Source organism: Lipotes vexillifer, unplaced genomic scaffold, assembly GCF_000442215.2.
Source record: "Lipotes vexillifer unplaced genomic scaffold, Lipotes_vexillifer_v1.1 scaffold2430, whole genome shotgun sequence".
Lineage (NCBI taxonomy): Eukaryota > Metazoa > Chordata > Mammalia > Artiodactyla > Lipotidae > Lipotes > Lipotes vexillifer.
Window position 1 is genome coordinate 65930 of NW_006795960.1, and position 16497 is coordinate 82426.

The 16497-nt window shown below is 39.8% G+C and overlaps 1 protein-coding gene across 1 annotated transcript in view; it reads right to left on the bottom strand.

Annotated features, from left to right (window-relative positions):
* The window catches only part of ANKRD42 (ankyrin repeat domain 42), a 55481-nt gene that overhangs the window by 9951 nt on the left and 29033 nt on the right, over positions 1–16497 (bottom strand). Inside the window, exons 8-11 of the mRNA XM_007468055.1 lie at positions 13497–13622; positions 11910–12015; positions 7691–7866; positions 1427–1553 (exon numbers count right to left, since the gene is read on the bottom strand). Of these exons, the coding sequence (XP_007468117.1) occupies positions 1427–1553; positions 7691–7866; positions 11910–12015; positions 13497–13622 (535 nt within the window). The remainder of the gene's footprint in view (positions 1–1426; positions 1554–7690; positions 7867–11909; positions 12016–13496; positions 13623–16497) is intronic.

Consider the following 16497-nt stretch of genomic DNA (forward strand, 5'->3'; position numbering starts at 1 on the left):
ACCAAAGGAAAGGGCAGGGGAAGCAGAGAATCCGTGTGCACTGCTCTTTACAGACCCATGTTTTGATTAAACTACAAGTCTCCCCTCCTGTCTCCCTGTGTTCCCTGTCCACTGTGGAAAGCAGAGAGACAAGCAAAGAGGCAGTGGGAGGAAATAAGCACTTGGCATCCTCTATCCCAGCAGCCATTAATTAACTAGAGAGGTACCATATGTACCGAGAGCCAATTTCAGGTGCAGGAAGTGAAAGGTGAGGGAATATGCAAGCGTTCTGAGGGGTGCCACTGTCCGTGAACATACGACTAGGTTGGTGACTTGTGAGCAAGCAGTCCAATTCGATAGGTATGGCTAGAGACTGTGTTGGTTGAAAAGCTCAAAGTAGCTGTGGTCTCAAAAAAACAAAGGGGCTTCCCTGGTAGCGCAGTGGTTGGGAGTCCTCCTGCCAATGCAGGGGACCCGGGTTTGTGCCCTGGTCCGGGAGGATCCCACGTGCCGCGGTGCAGCTGGGCCCGTGGGCCATGGCCGCTGAGCCTGCGCGTCCGGAGCCTGTGCTCCGCAACGGGAGTGTCTCTTTGATGGTCACAGCCAACCTGGGTAGGCCCTAGGCCTGCCTGACTCCCCCAGCAGGGCTCTCTCCACTGCCCCATGGGGACCGTGGACCTGTCCCTTTCATTGTACAGCTGAGTGTTTACCCAGCTTGTCCAGACTGCACAGCTAGTAAAAGGCAGGGCCGGGAAAAAAAAAAAAAAAAAAAAAAAAAAAAAAAAAAAAAAAATGAACTCTCTTCTTAGTTTTAGTTTTGTGAGACAAAAAGTTATGGAGGACGGTTGTACAAAAATGTGGAATGTACTTAACACTACTGAATTCTGCCTTAAAAGTGGTTAAGATATATTTTATGCTTATGTACATTTTACCACAATTTTTTTTAATTTTTAAAAAATTAAAAAAAAAATTTTAATTGGTGCACAATTTTTTTGCACCACAACTAAGACCTGTGTTGGGCCTTTGTTGCTGCGTGCAGGCTTTCCCTAGTTGCGACGAGTGGAGGCTACTCTGTTGCGGTGCACAGGCTTCTCACTGCAGTGGCTTCTCTTGTTGCAGAGCACAGGCTCTAGGCACGCGGGCTTCAGCAGTTGGGGTGCACGGGCTTAGTTGCTCCGTGGCATGTGGGATCTTCCCATCCCGGGGCTCGAACCCATGTCCCCTGCACTAGCAGGTGGATTCTTAACCACTGTGCCACCAGGAAAGTCCCTTACCACAATTTTTTAAAAATCTTAACACCTTCTCCATCTGGGGGCTTAGGAGGAAAACAGGTTGGAAACTCACACCCTTTGGTGGGGATGAAAAAATAAGTTGTTAATCAACAAACCCTCACGTGGCGTTTAGAAAGGTAAGTAAAAACAAACCATCAAAGTTTTGAGGACATTACTTTTCAGACTCAAGCTGTTCCTTCTTCTGCTTTAGATCTTCTTCTGTTATGCCTCCCAAGTGTTTATAGTTGCTCTCTGCAATTTCCAGGAGGTGTCTCAATTCTACAATTTTCTTATAAGCTCTCACTGCAAGACAGAGTTGAACAGGAACCTAGTTTAGACAGATAACAGCTCATGAGCTCACAGGATGCTGGTCCTGGAGCATACTCTTCCTCTAAAGCCAGTGTCTGCATGATCAGTGTCTGTATGGTTCAGGGAAGGAGATGGAGGGAGGGTGGTGTCTACATAGAAGGACACATATCAGTAGCAGAGTATTAGGGTGAACAAGCAGTGAAATATCTAAATGGAGGATTCTGTTCCTGCTGTTGGAGGATATATCATTGTTATGACTATTAATGCCAGGGAAGGGGAGGGGAGGGGAGGGAGGCTGGCTAGCAGTGTTTTAGGACTAGTTGTATATTACAGGACCATGCACAATCTATTTACGTCAGAAAATTAGAAAAACTGAAATATGCTTGATTTATTTATGATAAATCAGAACTAATCCAGCCCCCAAATTTTATGATTAGTTACTTGTAATATCTAGGCAAGAGGATATTGAGAAGGAAGTGTGTTAAGAGCTACCTTGAGCTATTCTCCAGCTATCAAAACCATGATTTTTTCTATCCTTTGTGGTACAAGTTCTCAACCTGGGGTGATTTTCTCCTCCAAGGAACACTTGGCAGTATCTGGAGACCTTTTACTTGTTAAACCTCGGGGGATGGAGGGAAACAGACTATTGGCATGTAGAGGCTCGGGATGCTAAATATCTTAAAATGCACAGGTGGGCCCCCCTCAACAAAAAAGTATCTGGCCCAAAATGTCAATAACACAGAAGCTGAGAAACTCTGCTTTACAACCAGGTTAGCAAATCACAGCCTCTTCTCCCTGACACTCACCACTCTGATTTATCTCTCAATAGGTTAGAGCTGCAGGTTCCAAACTACATACATCAGAATCAACTGGGGTACTTTTTAAAAATGTATATGTTTGAGCCCCATAGCAGTTCTACAAATTCAGGCATCAGTAGTTAGTAAAAGCTCCTCAGACAATTCTGACAGGCAGACAGGTTTGGGATCCACCATAACTAATAGCAAACAAGTAGAGGGGATCTTTTTTTTTAATGTTACATAAAATGGAAAGAATTGTGATGGTTTATTTAATTCTTTAACATTTGAAGACTATGTTTTGAAAGAGCTGTTCTATGGGATCATCGGAGGTAAGAGCTAGGATTAATAGGGATTAGTTCCAGGAAGAAAGATCTTAAGAAAGGCGAAACTTTTCAACAAAAACAGTTAAGAGGGTGGGAGGGAGGGAGAGGCAAGAGGGAAGAGATATGGGAACATATGTATATATATAACTGATTCACTTTGTTATAAAGCAGAAACTAACACACCACTGTAAAGCAATCATACTCCAATAAAGATGTTAAAAAAAAAACAACAGTTAAGAGCTATCATGTATTTGTGGAGTGCCTGTGATGGGAAGGACACTACGATAAGTGCCTTATACATTTACCCCTGTCAAAAGGTAGAAATGGGCCACATGGGTGATAGTGGGGGCCTTGTCACTGAAGGTGATTGGATGCTGGATGACATGTGACAGGAATGTTGAGCCAGGAGTCAAACCTCAAATGGGGTTCTACGATGCCATGACCCTAAACCTAATTCACTAAATAATGCTCTGAATTGAGGCTCAGTTCCAAGAAGTCTGTGATGACAAGAAATCCAATCAGTTCCCTGTAGGCACTCTGGCAAAACCTAGTATTCCAAGAAGAGACTGGCCAGTCCTTTGGATTTTGCCCTGGAATAAAATTAAATAGTCATGTCAAATAGCACATGACTTCATATATAGTACCTTCACTAGCTGCAAGCACCCCAGCTGGGCACCAGCCAGAGCCTCACTATATGGCAAGGGTGTAAGAGTGCATTTGTGTCAAACACACCACAGAAGGAAACTGTTCTAGCCTCGTTCTTGGTCTTTCCTAAAACATCTTTTAAAATTTTTGTGATTCACTGACAATGATCCCTTCACAAAAATCTCCTACTCAACTAATTTCAGAAGACACTGAAATTCTACAAATCAACTGTTCATCTTCTGCAGTTCTAATAAGTCCTTGCTAATCCTTAGTACAATTAACAAAAAAGAAATATAAGCACAAACAAAATTTTAAAATAGATAAAATGGATTGCATCAAAATTAAAAACTTGCACTGGCAAGGACATCATTAAGAAAGTTAGGATAAAAGACAGCCTCCTCAATAAGTGGTGCTGGGAAAACTGGACAGGTACATGTAAAAGTATGAAATTAGAACACTCCCTAACACCATACACAAAAATAAACTCAAAATGGATTAAAGACCTAAATGTAAGGCCAGAAACTATCAAACTCTTAGAGGAAAACATAGGCAGAACACTCTATGACATAAATCACAGCAAGATCCTTTTTGACCCACCTCCTAGAGAAAAGGAAATAAAAACAAAACTAAACAAATGAGACCTAATTAAACTTAAAAGCTTTTGCACAGCAAAGAAAACCATAAACAAGACGAAAAGACAACCCTCAGAATGGGAGAAAACATTTGCAAATGAAGCAACTGACAAAGGATTAATCTCCAAAATTTACAAGCAGCTCATGCAGCTCAATAACAAAAAAACAAACAACCCAATCCAAAAATGGGCAGAAGACCTAAATAGACATTTCTCCAAAGAAGATATACAGACTGCCAACAAACACATGAAAGAATGCTCAACATCATTAATCATTAGAGAAATGCAAATCAAAACTACAATGAGATATCATCTCACACCAGTCAGAATGGCCATCATCAAAAAATCTAGAAACAATAAATGCTGGAGAGGGTGTGGAGAAAAGGGAACCCTCTTGCACTGCTGGTGGGAATGTAAATTGATACAACCACTATGGAGAACAGTATGGAGGTTCCTTAAAAATCTAAAAATAGAACTACCATATGACCCAGCAATCCCACTACTGGGCATATACCCTGAGAAAACCATAATTCAAAAAGAGTCATGTGGGCTTCCCTGGTAGTGCAGTGGTTGAGATTCTGCCTGCCGATGCAGGGGACACAGGTTCGTGCCCCGGTCTGGGAGGATCCCACGTGCCACGGAGCGGCTGGGCCTGTGAGCCATGGCCGCTGAGCCTGCGCGTCCGGAGCCTGTGCTCCGCAACAGGAGAGGCCACAGCAGTAAGAGGCCCGCGTACCGAAAAAAAAAAGAGTCATGTACTAAAATGTTCATTGCGGCTCTATTTACAATACCAGGACATGGAAGCAACCTAAGTGTCCATCATCAGATGAATGGATAAAGAAGATGTGGCACATATATACGATGGAATATTACTCAGCCATAAAAAGAAACGAAATTGAGATATTTGTAGTGAGGTGGATGGACCTAGAGTCTGTCTTACAGAGTGATGTAATTCAGAAAGAGAAAAACAAATACTGTATGCTAACACATATATATGGAATCTAAGAAGAAAAAAAAACAAGGTCATGAAGAACCTAGGGGTAAGACAAGAATAAAGACACAGACCTACTAGAGAATGGACTTGAGGGGAGGGGGAAGGGTGAGGTGTGTTAGGGCGAGAGAGAGACATGGACATATATATACTAACAAACGTAAGGTAGATAGCCAGTGGGAAGCAGCCGCATGGCACAGGGAAACCGGCTCGGTTCTTTGTGGCTGTCTGGAGGGGTGGGATAGGGAGGGTGGGAGGGAGGGAGACAAAGAGGGAAGAGATATGGGAACATATATATATGTATAACTGACTCACTCTGTTATAAAGCAGAAACTAACACACCATTGTAAAGCAATTATACCCCAATAAAGATGTTTATATGAATAACTGATTCACTTTGTTATAAAGCAGAAACTAACACACCATTGTAAAGCAATTATACTCCAATAAAGATGTTAAAAAAAAAAGTTAAAAGACAACCCACAGAATAGGAGAAAATATCTGCAAATACTTATACTTGCAGATATAAGGGACTTATATCTGCAAGTACTCTTACAACTCAACAGTAAAAAGATAAACAACTCAGTTGAAAAATAGGCAAAGGATTTGAATAGACATTTCTCCAAAAGATATACAAATGATCAATGGGCACATGAAAAGATACTCAACATCATTATTCATTAGGGAAACACCAATCAAATCTACACTGAGATACCACTACACACTCACTAAAACAGTTTTAGTTATTAACAAGACAAACAATAACGAGTATTGGCAAGGAAGGGGAGAAACTGGAACCCTCAGGCATTGTTGGTGGAAATATAAAATGGTGCAGCTATTTTGCATAACAGCTTGAAAGTTCCTCAAAATGTTAGACATATTTTTACCAGATGATGCAGCAATTCCAACTGCTAGGTGTATATCCAAGAGAAATGAAAATACATTTCCACTTTCAAAAAAGCATGCATACAAATGTTCATAGCAGCATTATTTTTTTTAATATTTATTTATTTATTTATTTAGGCTGTGCCAGGTCTTAGCTGTGGCACGTGGGATCTTCATTGCGGCATGTGGGATCTTTAGTTGCAACATGCGGACTTCTTAGTTGCGGCATGTGGGATCTAGTTCCCCAACCAGGGATCGAACCCGGGCCCCCTGCACTGGGAGCGTGGAGTCTTACCCACTGGACCACCAGGGAAGTCCTAGCAGCATTATTCTTAATAGCCAAAATGTGGAAACAAATGTCCGACAACTGATGAACAGATATATAAAATGTGGTATAGGGACTTCCCTGGTGGTCCAGTGGCTCAGACTCCACATTCCCAATGCAGAGGGGCCGGGTGTGATCTCTGGTCAGGGAACTAGATCCCACATGCTGCAACTAAGAGCTTGCATGCCACTACAAAGATCCTGCATGCCACAACTAAGACCCAGTGCAGCCAAATAAATTTAGGAAAAAATAAATAAATTAAAAATAAAATAAAATGTGGTATATCCATACAAAAATATTATTTGGCAATAAAAAGGAATAAAGTATGAAGTAATGATCCACATTACAATGTGCATAAACCTTGAAGACATTGTACTAAGTGAAAGAAGCCAGTCACAAAAGACCATATATGGTATCATCCCATTCATATGAAATGCCCCAAATAGGCAAACCTATAGAGACAGACAGTAGATTAGCAGTTGCCTAATTGGGGGGTGGTTTGAGGGGAAGGGAGGAGGTAGAGGTTAGGGGGATTGACTACTAATGGGTATGAGGTTTCTTTTGGGGGGTGATGGAAATGTTACAAATTTCATTGTAATAATGGTTGCACAAATCTGAATATACTAAAAACCATTAAAAATTGTACACCTTAAATGGGTAAATTGAATGGTATGTGAATTATATCTCAGTGAAGCTATTTAAAATAAAGCTGTCAGGAAATTCTGAAGGGATCATTGACTCTGAGCCTCACTGTGGGGTGATCCAGGTGGGCTGCTTGTTGGGAGCCCCTAATATCAGCATCTTTTAGGTTGCATTCACCAGGAAAGAGGCTTCTACTATCACCTGAAGAGTGAGGTTCTGCCTGACGATGTTCTGGGAGCTCTTAAAAAAAAATTTTTTTTTAATTTAGACATGAATTAGAAGTTTTTCTCAGACAATACAGTTTTGGTACTAGTTTTTCCTGTCAGAATAACTGAATATACTTTCCAGAGATCACGAGGAAGGGAATTGACATTTACTAAGCCTCTAGGCACTTCCCATTCTCTAGTGTAGTCTGTGGGATGACATTACGTTAATATTCTCATTTTTACAGATGAGGAAACCAAGGTTCAGAAAGTAACACAGCTAGAAAGAGGTGAAGCTCTGATGTCTGAATCCAGTGCCAAGCTCTGCTCACTTTACTACAGCTGCCTTTGGTTAGCCTCCGTTCAAAAAGATCCTTCTCACCTTTCTTCTATGAAAGAGTGCCATTGAAACAGTTCTTCTCATCCATTCATATGAACCATGGCTCTCTGACAAATATCATGAGAAGTGAAATCAGGGTTATATGGCAGGAAAATACCCCTTTCCTCTTTGAGGGACAAAGATCATTCTTTATATGTTCAACAACCCCTAGTACAAAAATTTGTACTAGTTCTGGTTCCCCCAAAAATATCAAAGTATTTTACCTTGTAGATGGTAGTTGTCTTTAAAATAATTCCCAAATCTGTGGTATTTTTTAAAGGAAAAATCATGGAAGAGTTGGCACACTTACCTCTGGCATCTGTTTTATCCGACTCACTGAGACCTGTATCATCCTTGGCATCAGTGCTTCCCTCAACACCATGTCTTATGAAAAACTTAATATCATTTTCATCAATTTCACTCTCATCATCTGTATCATATTTCTGTAGTCCTTCCAATAGCTTTACTGCTGCTAAATGGGCAAACCTGTAGAAAAGAATTAGTAATTATAAGATCCACAATCTTTTTCTAATTGAAATAGCAGTTTGCATTTAATTCAGGGAATTACACTCTATATTATCCCACCAACTCACGCACCAGTGAAGAACGAAAACTGTATCTGAAGGTCAGTGACAATTTGATGCATATCCAGCAATGTGGGGAATTCAAACAGTTAGTGGAAACTAAGGACAAGCGGTCATATTAAAGACTGATTCCAGAATTTTTTTTTTTGGCCATGCCGCAGGGCTTGTGGGATCTTAGCTGCCCGACCAGGAATTGAACTGGGGCCCTCAGCAGTGAAAGTGAGGAGTCCTAACTACTGGACTGCCTGGGAATTCCCAGATTCCAGTTCTTAGTGGCAAAAATCCAACTGAAAGAAGTGACCCAATATCCAAAGAATATTTGGTGTGTCCCCAGACGGAGCTGCTCAACTGAGTAGAAAGCCCGGAACCACCCTACTTGATTTACCTGTATTTACTACCTTTTCCTGATGGCCTAATTTAGATCATAGAATTAGTTCTGGTTCCAGTTTTAGGGAAAACTACAGCTCTAGCCCCCTTAATCTTCATCCTTCCTCAACCCTCAAAGCACTCAGCATGGCTTTGAAATTTAATGGAAAAATAATGACTTTCATATCCACATTTCTTATTTTCTTTGATCTTTCCCACATCTCTATGAAGCTTCTAATAATATACCCTTGGTTTTCAAGTTGTTGTTGTGATTGTATGTAATCTGCATATTTTTCCCACAGTTTTGCTAATTAAAATGTTCAATGCTGGGACATCCCTGGTGGTGCAGTGGTTGGGAGTCCGCCTGCCAATGCAGGGGACACGGATTTGAGCCCTGATCTGGGAAGATCCCACATGCCGCAGAGCAACTAAGTCCATGCACCACAGCAACTGAGCCTGCGCTCTAGAGCCCGCAAGCCATAACCACTGAGCCCGTGTGCCACAACCGCTGAAGCCCGTGCGCATAGAGGCCGTGCTCTGCAGCAAAATAAGCCACCGCAATGAGAAGCCCGCATACCGCAACTAGAGAAAGCCCGCGCGCAGCAGCAAAAACCCAACCTAAGCAAAAATAAATTAATTAATTAATTAAAAAAAAAAATGTTCAGTGCTTTCTCTTAGGACATGGAGAATTACTCGCTAAACATAAAAACCTCAAATTTTATTTTGTTCACACACTTCCATAACCATGTGCACATGCACACATATATCTTTACCTTTCACCAGGTACTGCAAATCATTAACAATATAGTAATAAACATAGGAAGTTGTACGGTTAATAGAATTCATTATCTCTATTACTAGATTGTCACTTCACAGCTATCATTTACTGAGTACTTGCTTTATGCCAGATTCAAGGTTATTTCTATAACACTACACTCACACTAGCACTTTGGTGCATGAATGACAAAGAAATGTGGGTCAGAAATTATGAATATATTCAGATACAGTATTAAATCACCCATGTGATACTGATATAAAGAGAGACAAATAGATCAATGGATAAAATACAGACTACGGACATAAGCCCACGCATACATGGACACCTGACTTGGACAAAGACACAAAGGCAATAGAAGAAAAAGGACAGCTTTTTCAACAAATGGTGCTAGAACAATTAGATATCCATATGCAAAAAAAAGAACTTGGATACATACCTTATACCACATACAAAAATTAACTCAAAATGGATCACATAACTTAATGTAAAACCTAAAACTGTATCTATAACAATGTCTAAAAGAAAACATAAAAGAAAATCTTTGTGACCTGGTGTAAATCAAAGATTTCTTAGATATGATACCAAAAGCATAACCCATAAAAGAGCAGATTGATAAAAAAATTTTGCTCTTCATTGTTAAGAGAATGAAAAAACAAACCACAACTGGGAGAAAATCTTCACAAAACAAAAATGTGAGAAAGAACTAGTATCCAGAATATAGAAAGAGTTCTTAAAACTCAACAATAAGAAAACCACCCAAGTTTTAAAAGTGGATAAAAGATCTGAACAGTCACTTCACCAAAGGAAAACATACAAATGGCAAATATGTATATGAAAAGATGACCCAAATCATTTTCCATTAGGAAAAAACAAAAAACACAATGAGACGCCACTACACACCTACTGGAATTACGAAAATCAAAAAATCTGACAATATCAAATGCTGGCAAGATAAGAAGCAACAGAAACACTCATCCACTGCTGATGGAATGCAAATTGGTGTGGTCACTTTGGAAGGCACTGTGGCAGTTTCTTATAAAGATAAACACACCCTCTTAGCATCTGACTCAGCAATCCTACTCCTACGTATTACTCAAGTGAACTGAAAACTTATGTTCACACAAAAATCTGTATCTGAATGTTTATAGCAGCTTTATTCATAATCACCAAAAAGTAGATACAAACAAGATATCCTTCAACAGATTAGGGGATAAGCAAACTATGGAATACTATGGAATTCCACAGTCAATGGAATACTACTCAGCAATAAGACATGAACCACTAATACACATGAATGATTTTCAAAATAATTATGCTGAGTGGAAAAAGCCAAATATATAAGAGTACATACTGTATGATTCCATTTATATAAAATTCTAGCAAATGCAAACTAATCTACAGTGACAGAAAGCAAATTAGTGGCTGTTTGGGGATGGGGCAGTGGAAAGCAGTAGGAGGGAGAGATTACAAAGGTGCACAAGATTTTAGGGGGTGATGGATATGTTCACTATCTTGATTGTGGTGATGATTTCACAGGTACATACATATATCAGAATTCATCAGTTTGTGCTGTACAAATATGTGTACTTTACTATATGCCGATTATACCTTGATAAAGCTATTTTAAAAAATAAAAAATAGTGGGCCTGAGTTGATAATGATGCTACTATGTGGTAAAACAAAACCATATTCCATGGCTTCAAAGAGATCCCACAGACAAAATTTTAAGGAACATGAACTCACAAACAAAAATTGCAGGGCAATTTAATGAATAATTAGGCCCTTGCATCCCGTCAAGCCTCATGTGCAACTTTTAGCTCACACTCCTACTTTAGATTCAAGCAGTTCTGAACCACATGCGTTCCTCAGACACACAAGGTGTTATCTTAAAACTCTTCCTCCTTCAAGTGTCAGCATAAATGTTGCTTTCTCCAAAAAAAAGTTTTCCCAGACTTCTATATAAATTCTGTCTCCCGCAGTTGCCTTCATAACTCTTACCATCATCTGTATTAACATTTCTCCCCCACAACTTTAGAATAGGAATACTTGGGCACTTTTTCTTCTGTGCTCTTACTACACCTTATACATGACATGTAATACGACATACTGATTATAATCAATAAAAGTTATGTTTGCACATTTGTCTCTCCACAAGACTGTAAGTTTCTTGAGGGCAAGGACTATTTTTTTTCATCTTGGTAAACTTAATGCTAACCATAGCACTTGGAGCATGGTAAGTATACAGGAAGTTGAATGAAAAACAATCAAATGAACAAATGGATGAACTAAATATTCCGTGAGGGCCTGAACTGAATGAGCTGGAGGTGTTCAATAATAGGTGTTACATTTAATTCAAATATAAATATTGAAATTTGTTTCAAAATCCGTGTGACTCCTTTTGATTACTCCTTTTTATCACACAGCATTTCTCAACAGGTACCAGCATTTGGGTGGGACAATTCTTTGTTGTACACTACTGTTCTGAGCACTGTAGAATGTCTGGCATTCCTGGACCTGACCTCATGAAACATTAGTGATGGTCTCCATCACTGTGACAACCCCCTCCCTACATTTCCAAATGCACACCCCCCGAGAAGGGGGACTACTACCTCCCAGCTGAGAATCACTGCTTTAGAGAGAAGAGCTGATATGTTGTCAAATGTCAATTCAGCTTGAAAATTATCACTCCATCAGCATTTGACTGAGTCCTATAATCCAGAAATCTTCAGAGATTTATGAGTTTAGGACAGTAAATGCAAAACTTTAAAAACAAAAGAAAGAAGCAAAGCAGATAGGGATACCTCTTAGCCACATCCCTGGGTTTCTCCCTTGCTTTGTTGGTAATATTACTGTCTGCTCCCATTTTAATTAGCCACTGCAAACACTCTATGTGGCCTTGCCCAGCAGCTGTAAAAACAAAACAAAATGTACACACAAAAAAGTTAGTTATTAGAACAATTTGCTAAAATTTTGGACAGTACCACTGCAGAGTATTTTTGTAAATACTAATCCTTACAATAACCAACAGAAGTAGGTTGGCCAGATGTTATTTTCTCTATTTCATTTATTCATTCATTAGACAAATATTTAATCAAGTATCTGCTGTACTCAGCCCCTATGCAGAGAGCTTTACATACAGATATAGACGCTGAAGCTCAAAGAGACTATTTAACATCATACAGCCAGTAAGTAATGGATTTGAAACTATAATCTAGGTTTTTTCTAATCCTTATCCAGTGCTCATCTACTGTATTCATAGCTCCTGACCAATCTTGTACCAGGCCAAATGTAAGTGCAATCTGTGTGAATGTGAAAGACTTTGAAAATCTTTTGCCATCTTGTATAAATAGCTTATTCCTCTGACCCTCATAACTCAAAATGTTCAGGGCCCCTCACTGATTACCTAAACTGTTCACCACCTTTCCTTAAAACACATGCACTCAATATTAATTTTCACCTCCACAACTCTGCTTATGTGTCTTCTCACCTACTACCCATCACTCAATCATATGATCATCTAATTTCTACCCTCCTTCTAGGTCCATCTCAAAATGCAGGGAAACTGTTGGGGGGAAACTCAGTCTAAAAAGATCTGAGTTTAGGTCCACTAAACAACAGATTGGAGGACAGGACAGAACTTAGCAAGTGGCTGGTGTATAAAGACACTCAATAAATGTCTATAGAGTTGATGAATAAATGAATGGAAAAAAATGAATGAAACCTCAGCTTTGCTCTTACTAGCTGTGTAACCTTAGTCAAGAAACCTGAGGGGGGACTTCCCTGGTGGTGCAGTGGTTAAGAATCCGCCTGCCAATGCAGGGGACACGGGTCCGAGCCCTGGTCCAGGAAGATCCCACATGCCATGGAGCAACTAAGCCCATGTGCCACAACTACTGAAGCCCGTGTGCTTAGAGCCCATGCTCCACAACAAGAGAAGCCACTGCAATGAGAAGCCCGCGCACCAAAACAAAGAGTAGCCCCTGCTCGCCCCAACTAGAGAAAGCCAGTGCGCAGCAGCAAAGACCCAACACAGCCAAAAATAAATAATAAATACATTTTTTTAATAAATAAATGAAAAATAAAAGCTAAATAACTCAACAGCAATTGTGTCGGAGCAACTACCATGTGCCACAACTACTGAAGCCCGTGTGCTTAGAGCCCATGCTCCACAACAAGAGAAGCCACTGCAATGAGAAGCCCGCGCACCAAAACAAAGAGTAGCCCCTGCTCGCCCCAACTAGAGAAAGCCAGTGCGCAGCAGCAAAGACCCAACACAGCCAAAAATAAATAATAAATACATTTTTTTAATAAATAAATGAAAAATAAAAGCTAAATAACTCAACAGCAATTGTGTCAGAACTGAAGATGAAGCAGGAATCATAACTTACCTTTATGCATAAGAGTTGATCCATTATTATCACGTTCATTAATATTGATTACTCCATCTTCTATTAATTTCTTAAGCATTTCCAAATCACCCTTAAAGGCAGCCACATGACCTGGAAATGCTAAAGCTATGAATAAAAAATTCAGCATTTCAGGAAACATAGGAATTCATTCCTTTTCCCTGCCTTAATCAGTCACACATTTCAGGTTTCAGTATTAACTCAAGTATGAGAATGTTATATTGGAATTAGTTCAGCTGATGCAATGACAAGTAATAAAAAGAGAATCATAAAATAAGATTATTATTAACTGTGTAGCCTTTCCATCCTTCAGGATCTCAAACATGCCAGGAATATATGGTACCAGAACTATTCTTGCCATCTTCCCTGTTTCTCTCAGGCCACCACAAAACACAAGGAGATGGTCATTTTCAACCCTTTGTATAAAGACATACTTGGTCTCAAGTCCTACATTTGCACAGACCACTCCCTCCCTGTTTACAAGTGAAGAAAGCAAAAGAAACTGGAAGGAGATAAAGTATATGTGTGTATCTATACATAAACATAGACATAGACAGGTGTGAATACACCTGACCTAGTGCCTAGCACATAGTAAATACTTAATAAAATGTTTTTAAGATAACAATGACATATACTGAGCCCTTACTGAATGCCAAGCATGGTAGTAAGCACTTGTAAGGATTGCCTCATTTAACCCTCTCAACGACCCTGAGGTAGCTATTCTCATTTCTATATATGGCAAGGAAACAACCTAGAATACCCAAGGAGTATTTTAAAAAGAACAAAGTTGGAGACTTATAATACCTGACTGTAAGTCTTACTATAAAGCTACAGTAATCAAAACTGTGTAGTACTAGGCTTCCCTGGTGGTGCAGTGGTTAAGAATCCTCCTGCCAATGCAGGGGACATGGGTTCGAGCCCTGGTCCGGGAAGATCCCACACACCGCAGAGCAACTAAGCCAGTGCGCCACAACTACTGAGCCTGCACTCTAGAACCCACGAACCACAACTACTGAAGCCTGTGCACCTAGAGCCTGTGCTTCGCAACAAGAGAAGCCACTGCAATGAGAAGCCCGCGCACTGCAACCAACAGTAGGGTAGCCCCCACTCACCGCAACCAGAGAAAGCCCAGGTGCAGCAACGAAGACCCAATGCGACCAAAAATAAAATAAATAAATTTATTTTTTTTTAAAAAAGAGAGACACAAGAGAGCTTGCTTCCTCTCTTTCAAAAAAAAAAAAAACACTCTGTAGTACTGGCAAAGAGACCTACCAATAAGACAGAATGCATAAACAAAATATGCATCCATACAATGGAGTACTATTCAGCAATAAAGAGTAACGAAATACTAATATACACAACACAAATGAATCTCAAAAGATTAGAGAAACACATTAGAAATCCATTTCCATTAGAAAACCCAAACTAATCTATAGTGACAGAAAACAAATCAGTGGCTGTGTGCGGCCAGGGTGAAAAGAGGGATGAAATGCAAGAGGGTATGAAAAAACATTTGAGATGAACTGCATACTTTAAATCAATACAGTTTATTTTATGTAAATCATACCTTAATAAAGTTGCTTTTTTTAAATAAGGATATCATTTGTGAAAAAACAAGCCACAGTGTGAGAGAAAATATCTATATCAGATAAAATTAATAAATGATTGGTATCAGAACCATATAAAAGAGATCAAATTATTTAGAAAAGGACAAAGAACACAATTTTACAGGCAATTCAGTAGAAAACTAGAATAGCCAATAACTTTACTAAACAATGTTCAGCCTCATTTGTAATCCAAAAAAATGCAAATCAAAACACAAGTTAAACCTCTTCATACCCAACTAAGTGGCAAAAATTTTTACATCTGACAATACTGAATACTGTTTCTCTAAATTCTCACCAAACATTGCTGATGAGAGTGTAAATTACTACAACCATTCTGATAAAGAATGCAGCATTTATAACTACTTATACTGAAAATGGGCCTATCCCACCAAGCAAAACCTAAAGTAGAGTTTCCCAACTATTTACCAAGGCAGAGCTCTTAACTCTCAATCTTCAGAGAAGATAGGCAGTACCTCAAGAAGCCTCACCCAACAGTACCAGTGTGCCATACAAATATCATTTTCTATGTGGGCAAAGTGTGAAAAGGGTAGGGAAGCACTTCTCTAAAGAACATCTTGTGCATGTAAACAAGGACACATACAAGAATATCCATTACCACCTTGATTGTAATTCTGAAAACTGTAAACAATCTAAATGTCAAATCGGAGAATGGATAAACAGTGTTTTTTATTAAATGCAATACCACAAACAATTTAAAAGAATAAACTAGAATACATCTATCTGTCTAATAAACCTCAAAAATCATAACATTTTGTGAAAAAATAAAGTTAGAGAGGAGTATACATTACTGTTTCATGCCATTTTTATAAAGTTTTAAAAGAAGTTTCAAAGACTTCTAGTTGTCCACTAAAATCCCCTTCCTTCCACAGTAACAAGAGCTGCATCTGAGCTGAGGCCTCTCAGCTGGGTACTAAATTAACCAGGCTTCCTTGCAGCTGGGTGTGGCCATGTGACTAAACTCTTGCCAATAGAATGTTAGCAAAAGTGATGACTGCAAATTAGACCTTAAAAATCCTAGCTTAGGGCTTCCCTGGTGGCGCAGTGGTTGAGAGTCCGCCTGCCGATGAAGTGGACACAGGTTCGTGCCCTGGTCCGGGAAGATCCCACATGCCGCAGAGCAGCTGGGCCCGTGAGCCATGGCCACTGAGCCTGCGCGTCCGGAGCCTGTGCTCCGCAAGGGTAGAGGCCGCAACAGTGAGAGGCCCGTGTACCGCAAAAAAAAAAAAAAAAATCCTAGCTTATACTCTTGTTCTCTCCCCACCTCCTGCTGGATTAGCAACAACTAGAGAGAGCTAGTTAGGAAGATAACAGGTCCCTGAATGACTACATAGGACAGATGCACTCTCCAGCCAGGG